Raw genomic sequence first — 26,263 nt, forward strand, 5'->3', positions numbered from 1 at the left:
TTTGATAATTGCAGTTTTTTTGTGTTATGACAAAAATGGTAATATATGTCTAACAGTGATGTACCTAGCAGCTCCTGGCATCTGAACAGGGTGATGAATCAGTATTTCAACACACCTCTAATTTATTCATGCTCAAGGTTAGGAAACTCTGTCCCAGACTGGCTATTACAGCAGGGGCTGTACTTTTGGCTTTATACTAAGTTTAAATCCTAGATTTATCTCTTAATAGCTATGTGACCTAGGCAATTTATTAAATTATCAGAGCCAGATTTTTCATTTATAAATGAGAAATTGTCTTAAGAATTAAATAATCCACATGGGACTCATTAGCAAGTATGTCACATAATTAATACTTGAAAAAGATTAGCTGTTATTAAATTTATCATTAACTACTTTGTGGCTGGATGTCTGGATCATTTCCAAAATTATTGTGAATATTTTTATAGTTATATTATTGAATACTTGTGAACATAGCAAGGATTAGTGAGTTAAAGTGCTTGCAAATTTTAAGTGTTGACAAGACTCAAATTACCTTCAAATAGTTACGCTGATATTTTTATTCCTATTGTTGGTGGTTTGATAAAATGACATAAAGTATAATCTCCTATCAAAATTTATTTATTTAATTTTGATGGTCTTTTTTGATGATTTTTAGAATCAGTCATCATGAACCTCCCCAAATCCTTTTAGAAATTGATTGTACTTGCATTATAGATATCCATTTACTTAGGATAGTGTGGAAAATTATATTTTTAGTATTTTGGTTATCTCACAAAAGGAATATGATATGTCTTTTTACTTCTGTCATGTGGTTATATCATTTAGGAAGGTTTTATAGTTTTCTGTCATAATGGTCTTATAGTTTTTCAATTTATTTTTCAATGTACAAGATCTAGATATAGATCTTACTAGGTCTTCTATCCTTGTAATTTTTTTCTAGATATATTCTAGATGTACTTTTATAGTTTTTGCCTTTATGAATTGGGTCATTTGCTCCTACTTTTCCTATAAAGTTACTGAAAGTGTAGGTAATAGGAAGAATAATTTTATATACAATATCTAGTTGTTTTATTCATATCTCTTGATTTCATTCAAATTTCCCAGTAATTATTTTTGCATTAAATTTATTTATTATATCATTTCTGGTTTTATTATGTTGGCCAGAAGTTTTAGAACATATTCCCAATATTGAAATAATGGTAACTGAATCTTTGTCTATTTTTAATTTTAATGAGAATGTCTCTATTGTTTTATTATTTTTTATTTATTATTTTTAAATTATTGGTGGACACAGTGTCTTTATTATTTTACTTTATGTGGTGCTGAGAATTTAATCCAGTGCCTCATTCATGCTAGATGAGCATTGTACCTCTGAGCCACAACCCCAGCCCTCTGTTGTTTTATTATTAAGTATAAGGGACAGATAGTATAGGTTTCTTCTAGATTACCTTTATAACTTTAAAAACATTTTGTCAAATTTGTGGTGTGGGGTTTTCTTTCAAATTGATTGGTATTATATTCTACGGGTTTTAATACATCTACCCAGCATCCATCTATCTATCTATCTATCTATCTATCTATCTATCTATCTATCCATCTCTCTCTCTCTCTCTCTCTCTCTCTCTCTCTCTCACACACACACACACACACACACGTGCGTGCGCACACACACAGCACATGTAATGCATCTATTGAAATGCTGAGCAGTTTTCTCTGGCAGCTTGTAAGGTAAATTATCTTAATTTTGATCCATCTTTTAAAAATCATTGTAAAATTATTTATTACTGCATATTTTTGTATTCTGTGCAGTTTCTTTACCAGAAATAGATATGACTTGATGACTGTGTATATAGAAAAAAATTGATGTATATTTTTAAAAAATATTCATCAATTTTGATACCTGAATTATAGTAGCGTATAGTCATTGCAGAGGATTCCTTCCTTCTTCCCTTTCTTCCTTCCCTTCTTTTTTCAGGCTCTAGGTGAGTTTAGGTATCATAGACATCATCTGGTCTTTGAAGATCTGACATAATAGTGCAGCTCTAAAGCAGTGTGGGCCTGATTGTCTCAGTGTAAGGTACTTTTAAAGTTCTTCTGCAGTTTTGCTCCATCTCTTCAGTTTTGTACTAAAAGCAATTCAATTTATTTTTAAAAGATACTATATTTTATTGACAGAATCATGTGTGTTATTCTTTAATATATTTTAAAACCTTTTTTCTAGATTTTGTGGTATTACCTTTCTTCTTTCTGTTGTTGAATTTTATTTTCCTTATTGCTCTTCCATTTATCTTTTTATCTTTCTGCAAAGAAAAAGCATTTGGCTATCAAAATATCACATCATTTTTATTTCTCCTACTTTATTTTGGTTTATTTTCTCTTTTTCTAAATTTTTCAAATAAATTTTATTTCATTCAAGTTGGGATTTTTTTAATCATAAATTCTATAGGTTTTGACACTTTATATTCATAACGTAAATATAAATTTTATTCCAAAATTCTCTTTGGCCAAAAAGAATTTAAAATACTATTTTTAAAGTTCTAAGTGTTTACCTTTATTTTTAATTATTTTTATTTTATTATATTCAGAGAAAATAACTTATGATTTTAACCTTTAGGAATTTTAAATATGAATTAGATTTTCTTTTCATGTCTTGGTATACTGTTAATTTAAAAAAAAATGCTACACACATAATATATGTATTCTTCCTTAATTATTTTACAGATAAAAATATTAAGACTTAAAGGAATGTGTTCTTTGTTTTATTTTGCAGTTAATTAATAATTGGTGTACCTGGCTTTCTGAAACTTAATCTAGTCAATTTATTAGATCTTACTGCTATCAGAATGAGCTGTGTTTGTATAATGGTTTCTAATATTTGAGTATAGTTACATTAAAATAAATCCTGTAAGAAGTACATTTAGAATATGATTTTATATTATGATTTAGAAAAATAGAAAATAGTAGATAGAAAGTTGCATCTTTAGAATTAAAAGTGGCTTCACTGAGTTTTATTGAATGGGTCATGTGTAGATATATGGGGAATGAATAAGAAAAGACATCATATGCACAGGGCACCTGAGAAACAAAGACAGTTATGCATTTGCCTGGCGAGTTGGGGTTAGGGAACCTGACCTAGGTAGAAGGAGGTCCATGTTGTAGAGTAATGAAAAATAAGATTCATCAGGTAACACTGCATCTTATTAAAACCTGGTGTAAGAGTTAAAAAAGGAAATGCACTGCTGTTCTATTACTTAATGACCAGTATCATATTTCATGTTGTAAGGGTATCATCAGCAGTCTCTGTAGTAATTATCTTAAAATAATTATCATTGTAGGTAGCAGAAAATATGACAAATATGATTTTAGAACAGAATAATAAAAAAGTAGGTAGAAGTAATTTATCATAATGTTAACTTTATTCATAATACTGATTGTATTGAGCCCTATAAAATGTAACAACATGGAGCATCAGTTCAGAAGTTGAATAGATTCAAGTTTATTTTAAAAGCTCTAAAATTTTTTAACAAGGAAATTTATATATAAAAAAAAGTAGTTGAGAAATGTCTTTATTCTTGCAAAAGTGTGTGTGTATTTGTGTGTTTGAAAATGGCTCACATCCCTACTGGTAACTGTAAATTGAAATGTTCTGTGACCAAATTTAGGATTCATTTTGAAAATTTATAGAATCTTATATTGAACAAAATCAAGAGGTAAACATAAATTACAAGAGGTTATATATTTTATTTCACTAATAAAATCTGCTATAAAAATCATACTTCTATTTGAAAGGGGAATATAGGGAGGGTTATGTTTTAATTCCTCACGTGTAAATCAATATTATTTTAGGAGACTCAATACAAACCCAATTCTGACCAAACACATGAATGACATCTGAAACATTTATTCTTCTAAAAGTCTTCTACTAGTTTATAACAGTCATTGTCTCAGAGCCATAATAACAATAATGAATGGTTACTGAAATCTATGTTTCACATTTTTTTCTCAAATTCAATATACTTTATTAATTGAACATGTGCTCTTTTATCCCTTTCCATGGGATAATATATTTTAAAGTTCAAAGCAAGCTTATGTGTGAAATTAGTCATACAATGATGATCCTTTGATTATCTACATGTTTTTTAACCACAAGAAGTAAGACTTTGGAATGACACGTATATCTTGGGAAGAAAGGTCAAATTTTCCTTCTTTGAAAAATACTTATTTCATTCTATTTATAATACTTTGCTGTATAGAAAGGACTTCCCCTTAGTGAAGTATAATATAATTAGGCTATTTTATTTAATGTATGTTACTTTTTCTTCTTTCTTCTTTCAATAAAGTATGGCCACATAGATAATAACCTCTGGATGGCCAAGAATTAGTTAAGAAAGGCATGTATATAAAAGCAAAAATTTTGTAATAAAGTGGAGTTTTTGTAATGTGTCTTGCATGTAGAACAAAATACTTTATGGTTAATAGAATAAATTTAGATATTATCCTAATATAAATGAATTTTATGAAAGTTCTCTTTAATCACATGGGCTTCAGCAGTATTTGGTGTGTAAATCTATAAAAATATAAATCTATAAATAGATTTATAGAGTCAAATATTTTCCAGATTTTGCTCATATGTGGAAACATGTAATTATGATGAAAAATAACAAATATCAGTGAATTTTAATGAATATTTGATTTTTATAATTACATATAAATTCTGAAGTATTTGTGTCTATAAAGAAAAACCAAGCATCAAGGTAATAAAAGTGTTCACAGTATAGAATCATTATTACTATGCTAATAAAATTCAATAGCTATTGTTGCAACAAGGAAATCACTTTGTGGTAACAAATGAATGTTAATGATTTGATATTTTATTCTTTATTTGTGGACTATTTAGCTAAAATGTGGTTGTAGTAGAATTTCTATGCACTTGAGAGCCAGCCATTTTCTTTCAGATATAGGTGTTTTGGGGAGCTGTGTATCATAGAATTTGGATATGCAGACTGATGCTAGAAAGATAAAACAGAATAAGAAAACTTAGCATGTCCACCTTATGATGCCTGTAATATACTTTGACCAGCTCTTAATACAGTTTACAAAATCAGTCACATCATAAGCTTAAATTTTTTTTTTATTACTGCTGTGTGTAGATATAGCAAGAATACATATGGCCTATGTGGCCAGTCATTCACAAAACTTTGGAAGTATGTAATGTGGGACAGTGTTCTTTGATAAATTGTCTTATTTTGTAGCACATTAAAGGGAAAAAGGCATTTGCAATAAAAATTTAAAACGTAATATCGAAGAAATTTAACTATCATGATTGACCAAAAAGATCATTTTGTTGCATTTTCTAGGCAATTAAATTGGAGTATTCAAGGTTGGTTAAGTTGGCCCAAGAAGACACCCCACCAGAAACAGATTATCGTCTGCATCACGTAGTGGTCTACTTCATCCAGAACCAGGCGCCAAAGAAGATCATTGAGAAAACATTGTTGGAACAATTTGGAGACAGAAATTTGAGTTTTGATGAAAGGTAATATGAAAATAAAATATTTTATTCATGTGCTAGAATTATCCTTGTTTTGTTGTAGACCCCTAGTGCAATTTTTATATGTTTATTTTATGCACATGTGAACTCATTTTAATAAATCTACCACAAGATTTGATCTCTGCTAATTTGGATGGTTGCTTTATAATTTCTCTAAAATTTTAGTCTATAATCATGGCCCTTTAAAGTTTGAACTGAAAATAATTTGGTAATTTTAGTATATTTTAATTGTATATCAAGAAATCACAATCCTTATGTGACTCAGTATTTTAGGAAAAAAACATGATTTCTCAACTTTTACACCATGGGCGTGTTAGGTTAGATAATTTTGTTGTTCAGGCTGTCCTGTGATTTCTAAGATATCTGGCAATATCCCTGACTTCTACCTGCTAGATGCCAGTAGTACCCCTAGATTACAAAAGCATTAAATATCTTAAGATATTCCCAACTAACCACTGGGGAGCAAAATCATTCTGTGAGAATCACTCCTCTGTGAGAATCACTGGGGAAAGTTTTAGTTTTGTATATAAATACAGTAATTAAAGCACTCATTAACATATGAAAAGGGCTTTGAATGGTTAACTTAATTTGATTCACCCAAAATTATGTTCTCATAGAAATGTTTATAAAATTGCTAATGTTGAAAATTAAAATTTTATCTAATTAGAATGAATGCTACTACAATAAATTTAAACCTAAATAAAGGCCTAAGGTATTAAAAGTTACTTTATGGAAACATTTATGCTCTTTTAATGTAATTACAATTTAATTCTGAAGTAGATGATTATCCTTTTATGAATATCTTGGAAATGCTGAATTATAAAAGTGTATCAGAGGACGATATGAGGAGAAACAAAGTACCTAGGATCAATTGTTGCCTCATATTTTGTCTGCTGTGAAAATTAGAATTAAGTGAAAAAATTAACTAGATGGTTTTAAACATATCTAGTTCAATGAATGTTAGCTATTGCGATTTATATTAGTAGTAGTATGTGAATCACTTAAAATTGTTATATTCAACTGTAAAAAACTTAATGATTCTGACCCTTATTATCTAAGCTGTCAATGTCCTATGTTACAATGTGCTGTTGACTTTGGGGAAGGAGTTTATGGGTTAATTACATTAACTTTACAATCTTTTGCAATTATCTCTCTTTGGGAATCCCAAGTAGTCAGTCTGTTTGGACAACTTGATCTTTCTTGTGCTTGAAAGACGAGAATTAGATGCATCTTATGTACTAAATATATTTTGTGGCGATTTCTTTAGTATTGATTCTGATCAGAAAGTCTATTGAAATGTTTTTATTCTCACCTGAAATAATAGGTTCATTTTTAAAAGAATACTGCCATTTAGGGGAAAAAAAGAAGGTACAGTGTCTCTTCAGCTTGCTTAAATATAAACATTATAAAAACCAAGTTTCATTTTTCCACAGGCAAACTGCATTTAAATAAGCGATATGTAAATATAACACAGTAACTTTGAATTAAAATTATTGATGCTTTCTACTTTGTAGTGATCCAACATTGATTCAAAAGCCACACTTTTCACTTTAAAGGTTATTTCCTCAAGTGAAAATGGATTTTATTTTTATACATGTTTGGTAGTTCTGTGTCATTTAGCACATATTTTTTTTAGTTTTTATGGATTTTGCTTTTGATTTAGCAATATATTACTTTCATTTGAAGGTGTCACAACATAATGAAAGTTGCTCAAGCCAAACTAGAAATGATAAAACCTGAAGAAGTAAACTTGGAGGAATATGAGGTAATGTGGTGTTTTGAAAGGTTGATTTAGATTTAGGTGTCATGTATTTTACTGATATTCTTTTCATTTCATTTCAGTTCATTATGTATGATAAAAAATTAAATGTCTGAGTCAATGCCAAAATTATTAGTACTTCTATAAATAATTGTAGAATTACTTTGATATAATGACATGTAGATCCAAAAGTTTAAAAACAAAAGGGAAGTTTTTTGTTTTATGCCCTCTTGGATTTTAATACTAATTCTCAGTTACTTTTAAGATGAGCTTTTCTAGTTTAAAAACAAGTGGCAAATTGCATTGTTAGTTTTGCAATTTTTTTATTACCTCTTTTATATCTTTTGATCCATTTGCATATGTAAACTGATTTAATCCAGACAGGAACACCATGAGAGAGATTGTATTCTTATTATTATTTTACATATGAGAAAATAAGGCATAGAATAGTAAAATAGCCTGCCTCATATTTTCATAGCTACAAGTTCACAACTTGTGTAATAGAAATTGTACTCTTGACTGCTATACTACCCTGACAGACTGACAGTGTGCAGTATTTTTTTCTTTCAGTTTACTTTGTCACATATTTTGGGAAAAGTTAAAGTTTCATTTTAGTCATATGCCATATGTATTTGTCATTGTGAGACAGTGCTGTGTGTGAGAGTGTACACATACACTCCCTTCTGTGATTGATTATGGAATTTGTGTACAAAATCCTCTCTATATTAACTTTGGCTTTAAAAATTATGTTTTTGGTCTGATAGTATAGCTTTGTAATAGAGAACACTTGTTTTAGCATGTGCAAGGTCATGGACTCAATCCCCAGTGCTGCCAAAAAAAAAAAAAAAAACAAAAAAACAATATATAAGATATTTTTATTGTAATTGACGAATTCAGGGACCTGAAATTTCTTCAACCTTTTAAATTTAACTATCTGCTGACTTTTTATTTATAAGTCTAGTGATTTTAAATTGCTTTCCTATGTGTCTTTGATTAATATTTGGTCCCATTTATAAACTTTGTTAGTTTAGATTCCTCTAAATAATTAATATGATTTTCCACATTAGCAGAGAAGAGGAAGATCCAGAAAAACACTATTTTTGATGAAAACCCCTAGCTAACTTTGAATGTATGGTAACTACTTTAATTCACTTGCAAGTGCATAGTTAAATTCACTAAAAGTAAAAATAAACCCAAAACTATAACAAATACAAATTGTGAACACTGAATGCTTATATTTTGTGATCAGGAAAAATACAGAAAGACAACAAAACCAAGCAAAAAGTAAAACATTGAAAAAGAAGAAACAGTCATTATTTGCATATTTTTGTACTCAGAAATTAGAACAAAATCCACAGAAATTTATTACCACAAAACAACTTTGCAACACAAATCTACTTTACATATTAATTTGATGTTCATATACCTGTAGCAAATAATCAGAAAATGAAATTTATAAAAATAACCATTTACAATGGCATCAAGATCATAAAGTTCACTGAAATGTTTTTATTCTTACCTGAAATGAATACTTCGAAATAAATTTAACAAAATATGTGCATGAAATCTGCAGAGAAAAATTACAAAACTTTTGTGGAAAATTAGAGACCTAAGTAAATAAATGGAAGCACATAAGATATTTGGAAAACTGATTTGTAAAAATGTCAGTTTTTCCCAATGCTTTATAGATTCAGTGTAGTTCCTATGAAAATTCCAGCAAGTTGTTTTATGGAGCTTAATAATCTAATGGGAAAAATTTATGGTAAGACAGAAATCCTATTCTGAGACTTTATTGAGGAAGAGTGTGGAAAGGCTTATTTAGAAATCTGAACATACTATCTTAATAACTGTTATAACTATAATATTAGCATAAAAATAGGTAAATTAGAATAATAGGACAGACTCCAGGATTGAAAAACAAATTCACCCATAAGTGGACACACTTATGAGATGGCAAGCAAATCAATGACTGGGAAAAAACTAAAATTGAATTTCTTAATTTTATATAAGAAATCCATTTCACTTATACATGTATAAAGCTGTGTAGATGTCAACATGGACAGAAGTTCAAAGATGTTTATTTCCTATTCATACTTAATAATTTTTATATGTATTGTGTTCATTTGTTATTATATACATATTACTGTATGTGTTCATTGGAAAGTGAAGTGTGATTTACATCATTTTTCTCCTGAATTCTTTATTTCTCTTAACTCAAACAGAATAGTTTGTTACTTTATGAACAATTTTATTTTAATTTTCAGTCTTAGTGTTTATATTTTTAATTTGTTCTTTCACCTACAGGAGTGGCATCAGGATTATAAGAAATTTAGGGAAACAACTATGTATCTTATAATTGGATTAGAAAATTTTCAAAGAGAAAGGTAAGGCAAAGTGCACAAATAGGAAAAGATTTATCTCAGGAAAGATTTATTCATAGTATACTTTGTTTATTTTGGGGGGGAGGGGTACCAGGGATTAAACCCAGGGGCACTTAACTACTGAGCCATTTCCCCAACCCTTTTTTGTATTTTATTTAGAGACAGGGTCTCTTTGAGTTGCTTAGTTCCTTGCTAAATTGCTGAGGCTGGCTTTGAACTCATGATCTTCCTGCCTCATCCTCCCAAGCCACTAGGATTACAGGCATGCACCACTATGCCTGGTCATAGTGTACATTTTTCAAAAACTTTTTATTAAGAATAATTTTTATTGCAGAAAAATTGCAAATACAATACTTAGGGCTCTCAAATAACTATAAAATATATTTTCCATTTAAATCAAGTCTCTAGGGCTGGGGATGTGGCTCAAGAAATAGCGCGCTCACCCGGCACTCGCGGGGTGCTGGGTTTGATCCTCAGCACCACATAAAAGTAAAATAAAGATGTTGTGTCCATTGAAAACTTTAAAAAAAATATATTAAAAACTCTCTTTCTCTCTCTCTCTAAATAAATAATTAAATAAACAAATCAAATCTCTGGAGTTGGCATTAGTGTCATTGTTTTTATTAGCTCTGAGATACTGTACTTAAAATTTAGGGTGAAAGGGGATTAAATCAAAACCCCAAAACTTTGTGGGGGACTGAAAGAGCTGGTAGCCCTGCAGAGAAACCTTTCTGTTCCCTAGTATTACCCAGAAGTCACTATGCTTTTTCATATTATGAGTCTGATCTTGACTTAAGTCAGAGATGCTGGTTCCAATATTTTAATTCTCAGGTACCATAAAAAATATATCTGTAGAAAACTTGTAAGTAATGTGACTGTAAACACATTTTAAATTAATATTCACTTAAATTTAAAATAAAATAACTTCTACTTATATAATACTATTATTTTAATTATCATTAAGAGTCAGGATGAATTTTGACTTACTGTGCCATTTATTTACTAGGTTGCATTTACTTATTTCTCCACATACTTTTTTGATTTATATCTTTAACATTAATTGGACTAGAGATTTTTTTTTTAAGTACTATAGTTTCAATAGAGTGTATTATTGTGGCAAAGGAAAAAGAACATTGAGTTGTTTCTTGTTTTAATAAAGTGTAAGAAGTCTCCACTGAGGTAACGATTTATTTATTTATTGAAAAGATGGACATTTATATCTAGTATAAATTGTGACCAACTGTGTGTCACAATTTAAATTAATTAAAATTATTAAAAGTAAAAATTCTGTTTCTCAGTCATACCATCCACATTTCTAATGTTTAGCAGCTAAATTTTGCTGGTAGCTGCTCTGTTGTCCAACACAATACAACAGTTTGCCATCATGGAGAGTTCTGTTGGGTAGTGCTCTTCTAGAGTACAGTGCTGGCATTTTTACAGTTATCACAGTATTAAGAGTTCACATTCAAAAGGAAAAGCAGTGTTTTACACAACATTGTGTTTAAATAAATAAGAATTATTAAGGTCCTAGTTACTGTGTTGTTTATAAAATAATTCATTTTGCTCATTGATATAGACAGCTGTTTTGATTAATAGCCCCATTTATTTACTGAGTTTAGATTTTATTTCTTTGATAAGAATATTTACACTCAGTATCTCTTGAGTTTTGTGCTTATATGAGCAAAATAGTAATATAGTCTTAAAATTGTATAGTGTCTAAGGTCAAAAAAACATTGCAGTTTTACAGATAAAGAACCAAGGCTCTACAAAAATCTTATCAAGGTCATTCAACTAACAAGGGAGAGAAAATTTAAATATGGACACCCATATATTCTTATATAATTTTGTGAAATATGCACAAAAAGTGTGTTAAGACAGGAAGATTGCTTGAGCCTCAGTATTTAAGACCAACCTGCTCAATGTAGCAAGATCCTGTCTCATAATAACAAATTAATTAATTATCTAATTAATTACTTTTTAATTAATTAAAAAGTAAAAATATCATTTTGTAGCCAGTCGCATAGCTTCTACCTTAGTTTCTCAAAGTCTGTTGGGCTTCTTAAAGTTTGGTAAAAGACATTCAAAGATATAACTTTGGTAAAAGACATTCAAAGATATAACTTTGAAGAATGTTTAAATTTCATAATTTGCTTGATAGTTCTCAAATATGTATTTGTTCATCAAGTCAATGTTTGTTAGATTGGGATTATCAATTAGAAATTTTTAATGATGTCAAATAGTATGGTATGTTTTTAGGAGAAATATTAGCCTTATGACTTTCTTAAATAATGTTACCATAACTAGTGGTATATAAAATATTGCCAAAAGGTTGTGTCAAACCTATTTTTAATGAATTGAAACTCTGCAATTAAATACTTGTTGATGAGTCTTTGTCAGTTCTGTGCGTATTGGAGTAAATGGTTTTAGGAACCGAGTTTACCAGTCTTTTTGTTATTGTTGTTGTTGTTGTTGTTCTTCTTCTTCTGGGGATAGAACCCAGGTCTGATTGGGCATTTTGCCAATGAATAAAATTCCTCATCTTTTATAATTTTTATTTTGAGACTGGGTCTTGCTAGGTCACTCAGGCTGGCCTCAAAATTGTGTCAGCCTCCTGAATTGCTAGAATTACAGGTGTATTGTTACATGGTCTTATTTTATAAAAAGAATTAGTAATTGGACTGCTGAATTTTATTTCGAATTTTTATATATTCATAAGCATTTAAAATTGATAAAATGTTTAAACATTTTGTCCTCTCCATGAAGAATTGTACAAAGATCATAATTTTAGAACTATTCTCAGAGTGATGACACAGGTCTGTAAAGCCAGATATTAATATCATTCAGGAGAGACTTTTTAATAGCAAGTATTATGGGTATAAAAGGAAAGATAAAAGAACCAGTTATTTATTAAACAACCAACCACCACAATTTAATAGAATAAAAATATTTTATATTAGTACTTCCTTTTTTCATTAATAAAACAAAATCTTTAGTTGAGAATATGTTTATTAACATAGTCATATCATTTCAAAATAAAATTTCATACTCAGGTTTTCTCAAATTCTTAGGAAAAAAGCATTTTTTAAAAAATGTTGAAAACTTATCATGATGGTTTCATATGTGTAATATGATTTGTCATAAATGTGTATATTAGTTTTCAAATTTTACTCTTAGTAATTGAGTATGAAAATAATTTATTTCATATCTGAGCACAGAAAGCAAATAATAAATAGTAACATTGATTGGCAATATAGAGTTTAAAAATAAATCTTTTACATATTTCCTTCTTTTAGGATGTTATTTTCTTTTACACTAATTTGTGAAAAGATAACATTCATGACTGGACAAAAATGATTCAAAGCTATCTTTCACATTTCAGTTATACAAACATATGACTGTTTTTCTTTGAACATGTTAAGACAATAAAAACACAATACTCTGTTAAACATTTTCCCTTTTTTTTTCAAGCCTAGTTTAAACTTCTTGAATTCTAGGCTTATACATAACACATAGACTTTGCCTCATCAGCCTTTTGTGTTATTTACAGTATTCTTTTTATTTTATCCCAGTAGATTTCCCAGATTTAGAAGAACCTTTCTCTCTTTCCATTTCCTGTGTTGCCTTTGGATATTCTTTCTTCTGTCTTCTACATGTTTCTCAACAACTAGAACTGTGTATGTACATACAGAAAACTTGACAATCAATCACTACATATACCAGGGGATATTTGTGATTTTGAAACAAAAGATCCCAATCCGTCCTTCACAGAGAAAACCGATGCTGTGTTGTTAAATAAGTAGATTGTTAGCTTTCATATCAGTCATAATTTTGAGTCTAAATAGAAGACATCAGAAAAATAAGCTGGGCCTGGTGGCTCACACCTATAATCCCAGTGTTTTAGGAAACAGGAGAATCAAAAGTTCAAAGCCAGCCTCTGGAACTTAGCAAGGCCCTAAGCAACTTAGCAAGAATCTGTCTCAAAATAAAAATTAAAAAGGTTGGGGATGTGGTTCAGTGGCTGAGTGCTCTTGGGTTCAATTTCCAGTACCAGAAAAAGAGAGAGAAATAAATATCAGAAAGACTTGGTGCTGATTTCGTCAGCTATGGCCTCGTCTCTGAACTTTTATTAATTTCTACATTCTATTTTTTTTTATTTGAAAACAGATATGTCATGTGTTGCTGTTGCTTAAGAGATTTTCTAGGGCATACAGTGTATGGTTTAAGCATATATTTAAATTGTTTTGTAATTATAATTGACTTTTTTCTTTACAAATATGAAATGCTAAACATCATTACCCTAAGTACATGTATGAAGACATGGATGGTGTGAATATACTTTCTATACAACCAGAGATATGAAAAATTGTGCTCAATATGTATAATATGATTGTTAATGCATTCTGCTGTGTCTTATATAACAAAGTAGAATAAAAAATTTTAATAAAATGAAATGCTAATACAATGTTTGTTTTTAATTTTTAAGTTATATAGATTCCTTGCTGTTCCTTATTTGTGCTTATCAGAATAACAAAGAGCTCTTGTCTAAGGGCCCATACAGAGGACATGATGAAGAGTTGATATCACATTATAGAAGAGAATGTTTACTAGTAAGTTCAATGTTCAGTGTATGTTTATGATTTTGTCTTTCCTTGGGCAAGTTTTCTTGACTCACATGTAAGTGATTGACTAAATCCTGGCAGGGTAATAACCACAATGATGTTTCTATACACTGGATCTGTTCCCTTAAGGTGGCAAAAGTTCATTATCCTTCTTCTGTAGTTTCAGGTATTCAGGTGTTAAGCCAGAAATGTTCCTAACATGAGATTACATTGTTTTCATGTGTGTTAGATTTCATCATCACACTACCACTCCTGTTTTTGGTGGGCAAGGAAGGACTGCTTAGATCTTAAGGAAAAAAATGTTAGAAAACAAAGTATCGATGTTCTGAGATTTTATAAATGGTATACTTGTATATAATGGCAAAGAATTCACTGTGAAATATTTTTCTTTTTTTTTGCATCTGGATTTAGTAGTTTTTTCTCCTAAATATTTTTAATAAGTGCTGAAAATATTATTACAAACTTCAAAAGTTACTTTAAAGAATTCTTTTTACACCAGTTTATTTAACTTCTAATGTCTGGAGTACTTTATTGATGCTCCTTAAATCATCTAGCCTTCCTTTAGAAAATAAAAAATTCCATTAAAATTTTATTATTAAGATTTCACTGAGTTAACTAATTACTGACATCATACATCATTCTGATCTGTATTGTGAATTCCTAAGTTGTATTTTTTTTCTTTTTCAAAACAGAGAGACAAAGATGTTCAAGGAGTGTATATTTTTTGAACCCACAATAGGTTTATTAAATAGATTAAGTGTACTTTAAAAACTTAAACTAGTCTTCTGTTGAAATGCTTTCTTTCAATAGAATCACACAGCTTAAACTAATTGTAGTGTGTAGTTAAAATATTTGAATAGGAATATTAGCAATTTACAATGTTACTATTTAGCTGATTTTTGCTGCATTTGAGTCCATTTTCAAACTTAAATTGTTGATGATTTTATGTCAGTTGGGGATGGTGTTATTGTAATTTATTATTATGGCTCTGGGAATCAAAACTAGGACCTCACACCTACAACTGTGCTTATCCCTAGTCCTGAGAATATTAATTGACCAGTTTCAAGGGCTTTTAAATATTCCCCTGAGAAAGAACACTTGAATTAAATATATTTTAGCTTAAAAAGCATTCAGAGTTTTATATAAGTACATAGAGACATGCATTGAATGTATTAGAGCAATTTTTAACTTAGAACAATGAATTTGGGGGCTATGGAAATGTTTTTATTATAGCTGATTTTAAATAAAAATGCAACCCAAATGATTGTTCTTAAAATATTCAAAAAATGATAAATGTTTCTCTTTTCATTTTTAATAGTAAAGCGGTTACACTTAGTTACTTTATATAGGGATTTAGATGAAACTGGGTCAGGAGTGTTCATTTCAAGTTTTTTCACATTGTATATTTACTGAGTATCAAGTTCTAAGGGATACAGAGATAAGTAAGACACAATTTCTTTCCTTAGAGAACTCCATCATCTGGTAACATACATACACAAATAATTTTTATATTCCTCATATGTATTTGCATTTGCAAAAGGAGATGTCTGGAATTGTTCAAAAGAATTTTAAGAGATAGATAAACACTGATCTGGATCTCCTTGAATAAATGTAGAGAAGGGCGAATGTCATTCAGGTCAAAGAGACACCAAGTGAAAAGTCCTGGAATGTAAACAACAGAAAATGAAGATGGATTTATTGTGCCTTAGATATGGAGGAGAGGCAGATGGAAGTGCCAGGCTGACAGCACTTCTTGGTGGCAGACTGTGAGGAAGCCTACCCGTCACGGCATGCTTATCAGTTTCAGTCAGTATAAGTTTCATTAAGTTTACCATCATTAGGTTTGTTTTCAAAAAATAATTTTGGCAGTAATTGACAATCCTTGGGTATCCCTGTATGTAGAGAAGTTTGTAGAATATGGTGTGTACACAGCAAAAACTTGTTGAAGGAAAAAATAATTATTTTCCATTTTTAAACCAATGAATATAATAGTATATATTTATTTGACCTTTAAATAAGAGATAATGATGAGTTTTCAAATTAATATGTAGTCTAAATCTCTTAAAATGGCCTTTATAATAATGATGATTGAGGTAATATAAGATGAACATATACTTTAAAAAATTTTTATATTTACTGCTTTTTATTTTGATTTCTATTGCTATCATATGCACATTTTTTTTTTCTAAAGAGATTTATCAGTACTGGAATAGGTTGTTTTTCTTGATTACTATTTGTTCAATACTGTTTGTGAAATACCTATTGTGTTGTTTTAGTGTTAACACAAGTATTTTATTTAATTAGAAAGGAAATAAAGCTCTTGTTCTTTTTTTCATTGCATTAAGAAATTAAATGAGCAAGCTGCAGAACTGTTCGAATCTGGAGAGGATCGAGAAGTAAACAATGGTTTGATTATCATGAATGAATTTATTGTTCCATTTTTACCCCTGCTCCTGGTGGATGAAATGGAAGAGAAAGATATACTTGCTGTGGAAGATATGAGGAATCGATGGTGTTCGTACCTTGGACAAGAAATGGAATGTAAGTTTACACAATACTGATGAGTACCTGAGTTGCTAGGATTAAAAGAATTTAAAATAAGATATTTATTCTTGCTATTTTACATTCTTTAATATTCTTATATTCCCATCATTACTGGTTTTTCCCTATTTACCAATTAAACTGTTCATATTGCTGTTTCCATTTATATTTTATCTCTTCCACAAAATGGCAACTAATTTTACATATTTCAAAATGAAACATCAACTGGCCTCTGCTACATAATCATAATTGCTGATATTCTTTTGATAATTTTTCTCAGTGTTTTGATACATCTGATTTTTTGTGTTGCAGCAAACCTCCAAGAAAAGCTCACCGATTTTCTGCCAAAACTGCTTGACTGTTCTACGGAGATTAAAGGTTTCCATGAGCCACCAAAGTTACCTTCCTATTCCACACATGAACTCTGTGAGCGCTTTGCCCGAATCATGTTGTCCCTCAGTCGAACTCCTGCTGATGGAAGATAAACTGCACACACACTTTCCCTAAACACACTGTATAAACTTTTTTTAGTTCTTAACCCTTGCCTTCCTGTCACAGGGTTTGCTTGTTGCTGCTATAGTTTTTAACTTTTTTAATTTTAATAACTGCAAAAGACAAAATGACTATACAGACTTTAGCCAGACTGAAAATAATAAAGCTGAGAATCGCATGGCACTCAGACTTTGTTTTAACCAGAACTGATGTATAATTATAAATCTGATTTTATTATGGCAAAACTGCTTTTGCCACCTTTCTGTTACAGTGTTACTTTGCTCATTTCTTTGTCCAGCAGCTTTCCATTCAGTCTGGATTCTTCCATGACGACAGCCATTTTAAGTGTTCAGCACTTGTGTACGATACATAATATTTGGTAGCTTGTAAATGAAATTAAAGAATAAAGTTTTATTTATGGCTACCTATGTGTTTGTAAGCAGGTATATTGTATATTAGTTCATTGTTTTAGCTATAATATATAATTGAATTTTGTCTGGGAATTAAGATTGGGTGATGTAGGTTAGTACAGTCTTTTTATTTTGCTATAATGGTATCATACTGGAAAATTACTAGGTATTTGACACTTACAATATTTCTATATTTTTTACTAAGTTGTTGAACTTAGGATGGCACCTAAACTTGTTATGAATTTAGTCAGGTTTTCACTAAAGTGAGCAGCCGATTTTTTAAGTCTATGTACACTGAAACTTAATCTTTCTTAGATTAGCCTTTTGTTTTTTTATGTATTTACAAATAATATAGCAAAGTAATTATTTCAAGAGAAACCTGAAAGAGTACTTGAATAAGGGCTATTTGTGAAACTTAAAAAAGAAATATGTGTACACACACACAAACACACACATATTCACATGTATATTCTACATAATGGAGTACAATGTTTTGCATTATATAATCATTCTATTTTTGTAAATTGTATATCACTTTAATTGAAAATGTTCTCTGCTAATCAATGCTGTGAAATGAAGTTGATATTGTTTAATTAGAAGTCACGAGTATCTAAACTGCTTTTATTTACTTAATTTTCAAAAAGGAAAAAGCTGTAGAATATTTTATAGACGGAACTGATGTTTAAGATTAATGAAATAATATTGTGAATGAAAGTCAAATCAATGCTTTAAAGGTAATGATGTTACCAACAACCTATTTTTGAATTTATAAAAATTTCTTATGATACTTTGTTAGCATAGTAAAATATATCATTACGCTATGTCTATGTTTGTTATAGCGTCGAAAAATCTAGTACTTTTTATAAAGTGCCTCTCACAAAAGATCCTGGATAGAAGAGGAAGAAAAAAATAATAATCTATCATGGTACTTTTTATAAAGGTATCATTGTATAGCTAATGTGTAATGACAAGAAGTTGCTTTTATTCCTGTTATAAAATTAGATTTTGCATATTGTAGCTATCAAAATGTAGAATTTAGGCTCTCTACTGAAGAGAATATTGCATTGGTTTTCAATTCTTTTTAAAAGTATAGAAACTTCATATGTATCATTATAGCTTTTGTAAAGTAGCTTCGATATTTTATAACACTCTACCACAATGGTTGAGTTGTTTTTGTTTGTGTATACAATTGACTATCAGACACAAAGGTGTTCCCATACCACATGGAAATCATTCCTTCAAAGGCACATTCAGGGAATCATATGGCCCTTGCACTGATGGTAAGTATTGTTACTGTGTTTACTTTGTACTTAAAAAAAAAAGTACTAGAACTTATTTCAAAACAACTTATTTAAAGAAATGACCTTTGCCCACATCTTCTTTTTATATTGACTTTTAATCTAGTCTTAAGATTTATGTTGGTAAATTTCTTTATATATAATTTACTGAGTTAAATATAACTTAGAGCTAGTGATTTTTAAGAATTGGAACCTCATAGAACTATTGTCAGTGGCAAGTTTGATTTTAATTTAAATGATTCTCATTTTGGTCATTGCAGTACTCTCTTCCTACTCCTCAAAAATTAATTTTGAAATAGTTCAGGATAGAATTTATGTAGATAGAATTGAGACCAGTAGGAACTTCTAATAAACACACAGTTGAAAGGAACAGTAGCCATAAGTGAACCTTAACACTATGACCACTTAATATTTATCATATTTATTAAAATACAGTTCATAGTTAAACTAAATTAGTATTTCTCCAACTGCAGTTTCTAGAACCAGCAGCGTGTGGAATCTAGAAACATGTCAGAATTGACCATTCTTGAGCACCATCTAAGGACTGAATTCAGAAACTCTTCTAAGTTATGTGTGTCGTAAATCTTTGACATGATTGTAACATTTGCTAAAATTTGAGAGCCACTGCACTAGTTAAAACTGTTGGTCGCATTTTGTACACCTTAAAGTTATGCTGTTTAATTTCCAGTCACCTGGGATTCTTTATTGGAAGCTTTTCCACATTTCTCTCACTTCTGTTTTCAAAGTGACTTGAAATTTTTCTTTTTTTTCTTTTTTGCTTTGGTTTACATTTAACTAAGAGGTAAATTTTTCCTTCTCTTTTATTTAGTTCTCCAGAAGTTTAATATCTTTGTTTTGTTATTCAGAATTTGACTTGCTTATAAGTCCTACCCTCATCCCCCAATATACAAAAACTTGGATGTTTGGAGGGTGGTGAACGGGAATAATCTTGTGCAGTTTTACTTTTTATTTTGCTTTACATTGTTAGATAGATTAAATACTTTTTGTTGTGGTCATGATAACTTCACCCAAAGTGCACATAGTAGTCTGCTAGGGATGTTATAACAAAATACTACAGAGGTAGTGACTTAAATAACAGAAGTTTATTTTTGTTGGTTTTTGAGTCTGAATGTCCAAGATCAAGGCGTTAGCAGGTTTGATTTCTCCCAAGGTCTCTCTTAGCTTGTAGATAGTGGCCTTCTTCCTATGCCCTCCACTGACCCTCTCTGTGCACACATCTATGACATGTCCTCCTCTTTTCAGAGGGACACTAGTTCCTATGAACTAGGGCTCCACCACTAAGACCCTGTTTAATCTTAATTGCATCCATAAAGGTCCATCAAAAACACTCACATTGCGGTTTGGGATATCAACATGAATTGTGGTGTGTCATCAGTCTACAACACTACAATTTATATACCTTCTACCCAGAGTAAGAGTGGGATTGTTAGTATCTTCTCTTTTTGCCTTAAGATGTAGTACAAATATCTGTAGTTCTTCTCTTTTTAAAAAACTTTCACTTAAAATTATAGCAATAAAAATTATAAATTGCTCACAATTCTCTTATATTACTCGGTATTTTCATTGAATAGATTGTTGTTGAATGAATGAAAATAATCCATGTTGAATTTTGAGTCTATTTCATCTGTCTCACCTAACAGCATACCATGGATGTTTATGTTTTGCAAGTGTCTTATTCCATGGCCCTTTTTCATCCCACGCTTTACTCATACACACATAAATGGGGGTGGGTTGTTTGTTATTATTTTTGTTTTAGTGAAAATTGGTAGGGGAGAGAGTTATTTACAAAAATGAAGTAACCGTATTTTTTTACAGATCATTTCTCCCTTTCTTTTCAGTACTTTCCAGCATTGTTTTGTTTTGGTTCGACCAACAATTTTTTAAAAAATAGAGTATATAACACTGAAAATAATAAAAATAAATGAGTCATCACGGAGGAACTATATACAGTTGAATGCACACATGCCATACTCTTCTTTTTTTTGGAGTGGGGGAGGTATTGGGATTAAACTCAGATGCACACAACCACCCAGCAAGTCATATTCCTAACCTTATTTTGTATTTTATCTAGAGACTGGGTCTCACTGAGTTGTTTAGTGCATCACTAACTCGCGATCCTCTCCTGTTCAGCCTCCTGAGCTGCTGGGATTCCATGCGTGTGCCACTATGCCTGGCTCCATGTATTACTCTTAATCATCATCTTTTTTAATTTTTTAGTTGTAGATGGACACAATACCATTATTTTACTTATTTAGTTTTATGTAGTGCTGAAGATCGAACCCAGTGCCTCACATGTGTTAGGCAAGCTGTACCACTAAACCACAACCCCAGCCCTGTACTATTCTTAAGGACTATTTCAGATCTTCACTACCATCCACAACCTCTTATTCAGTCAGCTGCTGTAACACTGGGTGATCCTTTCTTTGCCTTATCAAGAAAATTGTGAAAATTAAGTATGGTCTTCTTTCACTTTTGCACCTCCCTACCTGTAAATTTACAGTTAATTATTCATTAACCAGAATGTAGTCAGGGTTGGCCATTGTTGATAACCCAATATTATGAAGAAAATACAAATAAAGGGGAAATGTATATAGTGAACTTAGACATTTAATTAAAATACAGTCATTATTTTGAGGTTATGTTTGCTCTTCAGAAATAATCCAAAAATCCCACTCTTTTTCACCCTATAGTTGTCCAAAACCTTTACATTATGTTTGTCTTTTTTTTTTTTCCAGGAATCTAGAAAGCTAGACTAATGTTCATATCCCTGGTTATATACATCAAGGCATGACGAGGAGGTTTCCTCTCATGTTTGTTTGTTTGGTCCTACAGATTTAGAAATTGAACCCAGAGGTGCTTTACCACTGGGCAACATCCCCAACCTTTTTCAAATTTTGAGATAGGTTCTGCTAAGTTGCCAAACCTGGCCTAGAACTTGTAACCCTCCTGCTTTAGTGTCCGTCCTCTGACTCCTGATGATTGTTCCACCATTAGCCTCATGTATGTTCTTCAAAGCCTTATTTAAAAGGAACTGGTTCAGGAAGAACAGTGAATTAAGTAGTTGCCCTTCCAATTTTAATTTATGTGCCTACCAGTGGCCTTAATCTGAAAGTCTGTGACTGAGCCAAGCTCAAGTCGGGTGGATGGATTTGCTTTTCCTATTACAACCATTTCTTACATGAGACGCAGAGGACTTAAAATTGTTTTACTACCTCCGTATCTGTACAGCATACCCATTTTGGCTTGTACTGTAGCCAAAGCTATACACCGGTATTTTTTAGTCCATATTGATGCTCTCTCGCCCTCTCTTCTCTTTTTTTCGTCTCTTTCTCCATCTCCTGAATGGATGGGTCATGAGCATGGGCTCTGGACTCTGGAAGTAGAGTCCCTGGATTCAGACTCTTTCTCTTAGACTTACTTGCTCTGATGAGCCTTGAGAGGATGATTTAACTTACTGTGTCTCAGTTTCTTCATTTATAAAATGGAGGTTACAATATAAATTACTTTGGAAGATTCTTTCAAGGTTAAGTGTCTCTCTCCATATAGAACATTTTCTATAGAACTAATTGCTGCCTGCATTCATTCTTGTTTCCTTTTCTTTCTACTACTTAAATATTACCATTGTTGCTCAAGGCACAGTATTTGGCCCCTTTCTTACTCTTTTCACCTCTCCTAGATGGTCTTGTCTACAAAATTGTCTGCCCATACTGCCTACATAACTCTCCCATCAATATTTTCTAACCAAAAATTTCTTGTTCTGGATTGGTAAATATTTCCAGTTCTTTATACTGGGAATGTTTCAGAGACACTTTAAACGTTACACTTCCAAACTGAATTCATTACTTCCCCCAAATATTCTCTTGGTGAATGATATAATAATCTGAAAATGAGAATTTTAAAAATTTTTAAATTATCCTTTGATTACCAATATGGACTAGATAGATTTTTAAAATACCTCCTCACTAGTACAGCTGTGAGGTCTCTCACTCAGTTTGAACTATTGAATCTGTCTCTGTCTTTGCTCTTGCCTGTTTAATCTGTCTTCCAACTGTTGGAAGAATAATATTTCACAGTGCCTAGTGGACTGAGCTCCTGTAGAAGGAGAGATCCTATTTCTTGGGTTAATTATATATATATATATATATATATATATATATATATATATATATATATATATATTTTGCTTCTGGTACTGGGTATTAAATCAGTACCAGAAGAAACAAACAAAAACAAAACAAACAAAGAAACAACAACAAAAAAAAAAAAAAAAAAACAGGGGTGTTTAACCACTGAGCCACATCCCTATCCCTACCCCCCTTTTAAAATTTTGAGACAGGGTCTCACTAAGTTGCTGAGGCTGACCTGAAACTTGAGATCCTCCTGCCTCACCCTCCCAAGTCCCTGGCATTACAGGCATGTGCCACCACACCCAGCCCCATCTCTTGTTTTTATAACCTCAGCACCTCTGTTGCAGGAGGTGCACTTTTGCCACTTCTCCAGCTCTGCAAGTCACCCTAGACCTGCACTCTTAATTTAGTAGCCACTAGCTAATTAAATCAAATGGAATAGAGAATTCTGTTTTTTAGTCCTACTAGCCCTATTTTACATGCTCAGTACCCTTGTGTGACTATTGTCTACAACAGCAGACAGCATATTTCAGAATATTTCAATATAACAGGAAATTATGTGGGAAATCTACGTGCCCCAGACCCTTGTGGATATGGCATCTTTGTATTAATATCCTTTTAACTTTCACACTCTGAAGTGATAACTGGAACAAATTAGCCTTCAACATTTGTTTCTGTCTTGATCCTGCCATTAACCACTTTAGTATGTCAGGTTTTTTACAATTTGTCACTGTTCACTGCTCTTGATGCTGGTTTTCGGGGCCTTTGACTTTCTGAAATAGTCCTCTTTGGGCTACTCTGAATCCTGGTCAGCACCTTTATCAGCACATGTCCAATAAAGGAAGCCCATATGAGGTACGGAGGACATGTGGGTACTGAGACATTAGAAGGTAACCCAGAGAGCATTATGCATGATGTCACTCCTGATACTACTATCAGGACAACATTAATAATCAAGACAGAGATGTAGAACTTGTTTGCTTTTTTCTTCTTCCTTCTTGTTGTTATCAGTAACTAAAATAGGAAGGCACCAAGGTAATTGGGAAATGTTTGTAAAGTCCCAGCCCAGCACCCAGCATTACAGGGTAGAGGACAGAAGGACAGAATTAGAGCTGAGAAAAAATTAAGTGAAGAATGAACTCATTGGCTTCCTTATAGATATCTTTTTTTTATCTAAAGAATTTAACCCCTAAAGCTCTAAATAAACAGGAATTTCCAGAAACTAACTCTGGGATTCTCAGAAGTATTCTAGTTCTGATTGAAATCTTGTAATCCTTTTCTATCAAATGAGACTTTTAATGATTTCATTGAGTGCTTTATTTTACTTTATTTTGTTTTATTTTTGCAGTGTTGGGGATGTGTGCAACCTAGGGCCTCACACATGCTGGGCAGATGCATTGCCTTTGAGCTGCACTCCCAGCCCTTTTAGTTATTTTTTTTTTCCAAAGACAGTGGAGGAAATACATATAATCACGAATTCATGCTCATCCATTGATTCATACACTTAATGAATGCCTTCCATGTGCCATACAATCTGTTAGTATGTAAAAACAAATTTAATGAGACCAAATAATCCAAATCCTTGTATCTGTCTAGATTTAAGCAATGATAAACATTTTTGTGTTGATTTCTTTAAGCATCTTTATATGCATGTGGATACTAAAGACATGTACAACTGTATCTAAATGATGTCATAAGAAACTTTGTAATAGATCTGGACATCCAAGAAAATGTGCCTAGATCTAACTCTTCTGCTAGAAAGCCTTCAATTAAAAGGAGAAGGTATTATATATATATATATTTGTGGATATACAATGTAGGCTGCTATACATGTCTGCGTGTTTTTATGTCTATGCTTTGTCTTTCTGCTATATTTTTAAATGTATAATTTTGTCTAGATCACTGAATATACATATTTAAAATTTTAAACTACATTGTCAAATGACCACCACCAAACCTGTTCCAGTTTCCATTGCTACCAGAGTGTAAGAGACTGTCTTTATTCTATCAATAATACATAATAATAATACAGAATATTATTGTATTTAATATTTTTCAGTAACATTCAAAAGTCTATTTTTTTGCATCATACTTTTTATTTTTCATCAGTATATTTCTGTATGCTCATAGACTGTTTGTGTTTTCTGTTTATACACTATATTTTTCTTTTAGGTGTTCATGTCTGTAAATTTGCAGTAACTCATCTTAGGAATTATTACTACTTTATTATACATATTGAAAATTTTTTCCACTCTCCATTTTAAATTTCCTTTTTGTTGCTTTATTACTCAAATTCATGTAATATTGATTTGCTTTATAATTTCTGCTTTTGATATAATATTTAAAATAAATTTCCCTTCACTAAGTATAAAAATATTCACCTGTAAAATCTAATATTTCTGTGATTTCATTTTAATGTAAATCTTTAATGCAGGTTTTCAATTTAAAGGATGAGGTAAAGATCAACATTTTCTCCTGTTATCATAGTACTACTTATAAAATTACAAGTCTAGCCTTGACTTATAATAATTTTTATATTTAATATTTATACTCTGTTCACTTCCATTTGTCTTTTTGTCTTTTAGCTGCCATCACTCACGTTGCTTCATATTGTTATAACATTGGTTTAAAATATTTGTTTTAGGGCTGAGGATATAGCTCAGTTGGTAGAATGCTTGCCTTGCATGCACAAGGCCCTGGGTTCAATCCCCAGCAACACACACACACACACACACACACACACACACACACAAAAGAAATTGTTTTATAACCAGTATACATTTTTATATCTGATAATTTGAGTATTACTCTCCTACACATGCACTCTTATTGCCCATTTTCTTTTAGAATTTTCTGTGCTGCTTTACAGATGAACTTTAGAATGATGTAATCTTCAAATGAATCTCTAACATTTGGATTATAATTACATTGGCTACAGAGATGGACATGAAACAGAGAAATTGTGGTGCTTTTATAATACTGAATATTCCTATCCAAAAAGAATATTGTCTTTCTGTTCTATGTCTCTAAGCAGAATTTTCAAATTATTTTTCTGTTTTCTTTT

The 26,263-nt window shown here is 31.0% G+C and overlaps 1 protein-coding gene across 7 annotated transcripts in view; it reads left to right on the forward strand.

Moving 5' to 3' along the window:
- Usp25 (ubiquitin specific peptidase 25) overlaps positions 1-17,767 on the forward strand; it is a 134,273-nt gene extending 116,506 nt beyond the window's left edge. For 6 of the 7 annotated variants that reach the window (XM_078044480.1, XM_078044474.1, XM_078044475.1 and 3 more), the window contains 6 exons: positions 5,358-5,536; positions 7,238-7,316; positions 9,615-9,694; positions 14,175-14,298; positions 16,656-16,851; positions 17,164-17,767. In XM_078044480.1, the coding sequence (XP_077900606.1) occupies positions 5,358-5,536; positions 7,238-7,316; positions 9,615-9,694; positions 14,175-14,298; positions 16,656-16,851; positions 17,164-17,336 (831 nt within the window). In that variant the 3' untranslated portion in view covers positions 17,337-17,767. Of the gene's footprint in view, positions 1-5,357; positions 5,537-7,237; positions 7,317-9,614; positions 9,695-14,174; positions 14,299-16,019; positions 16,117-16,655; positions 16,852-17,163 lie in introns of those variants that run through there. The other variant, XM_078044478.1, reaches the window with a different exon arrangement.
- Positions 17,768-26,263: the final 8,496 nt, after the last annotated feature.

Source organism: Ictidomys tridecemlineatus, chromosome 3 (genome assembly GCF_052094955.1).
Source record: "Ictidomys tridecemlineatus isolate mIctTri1 chromosome 3, mIctTri1.hap1, whole genome shotgun sequence".
Taxonomy (NCBI): domain Eukaryota; kingdom Metazoa; phylum Chordata; class Mammalia; order Rodentia; family Sciuridae; genus Ictidomys; species Ictidomys tridecemlineatus.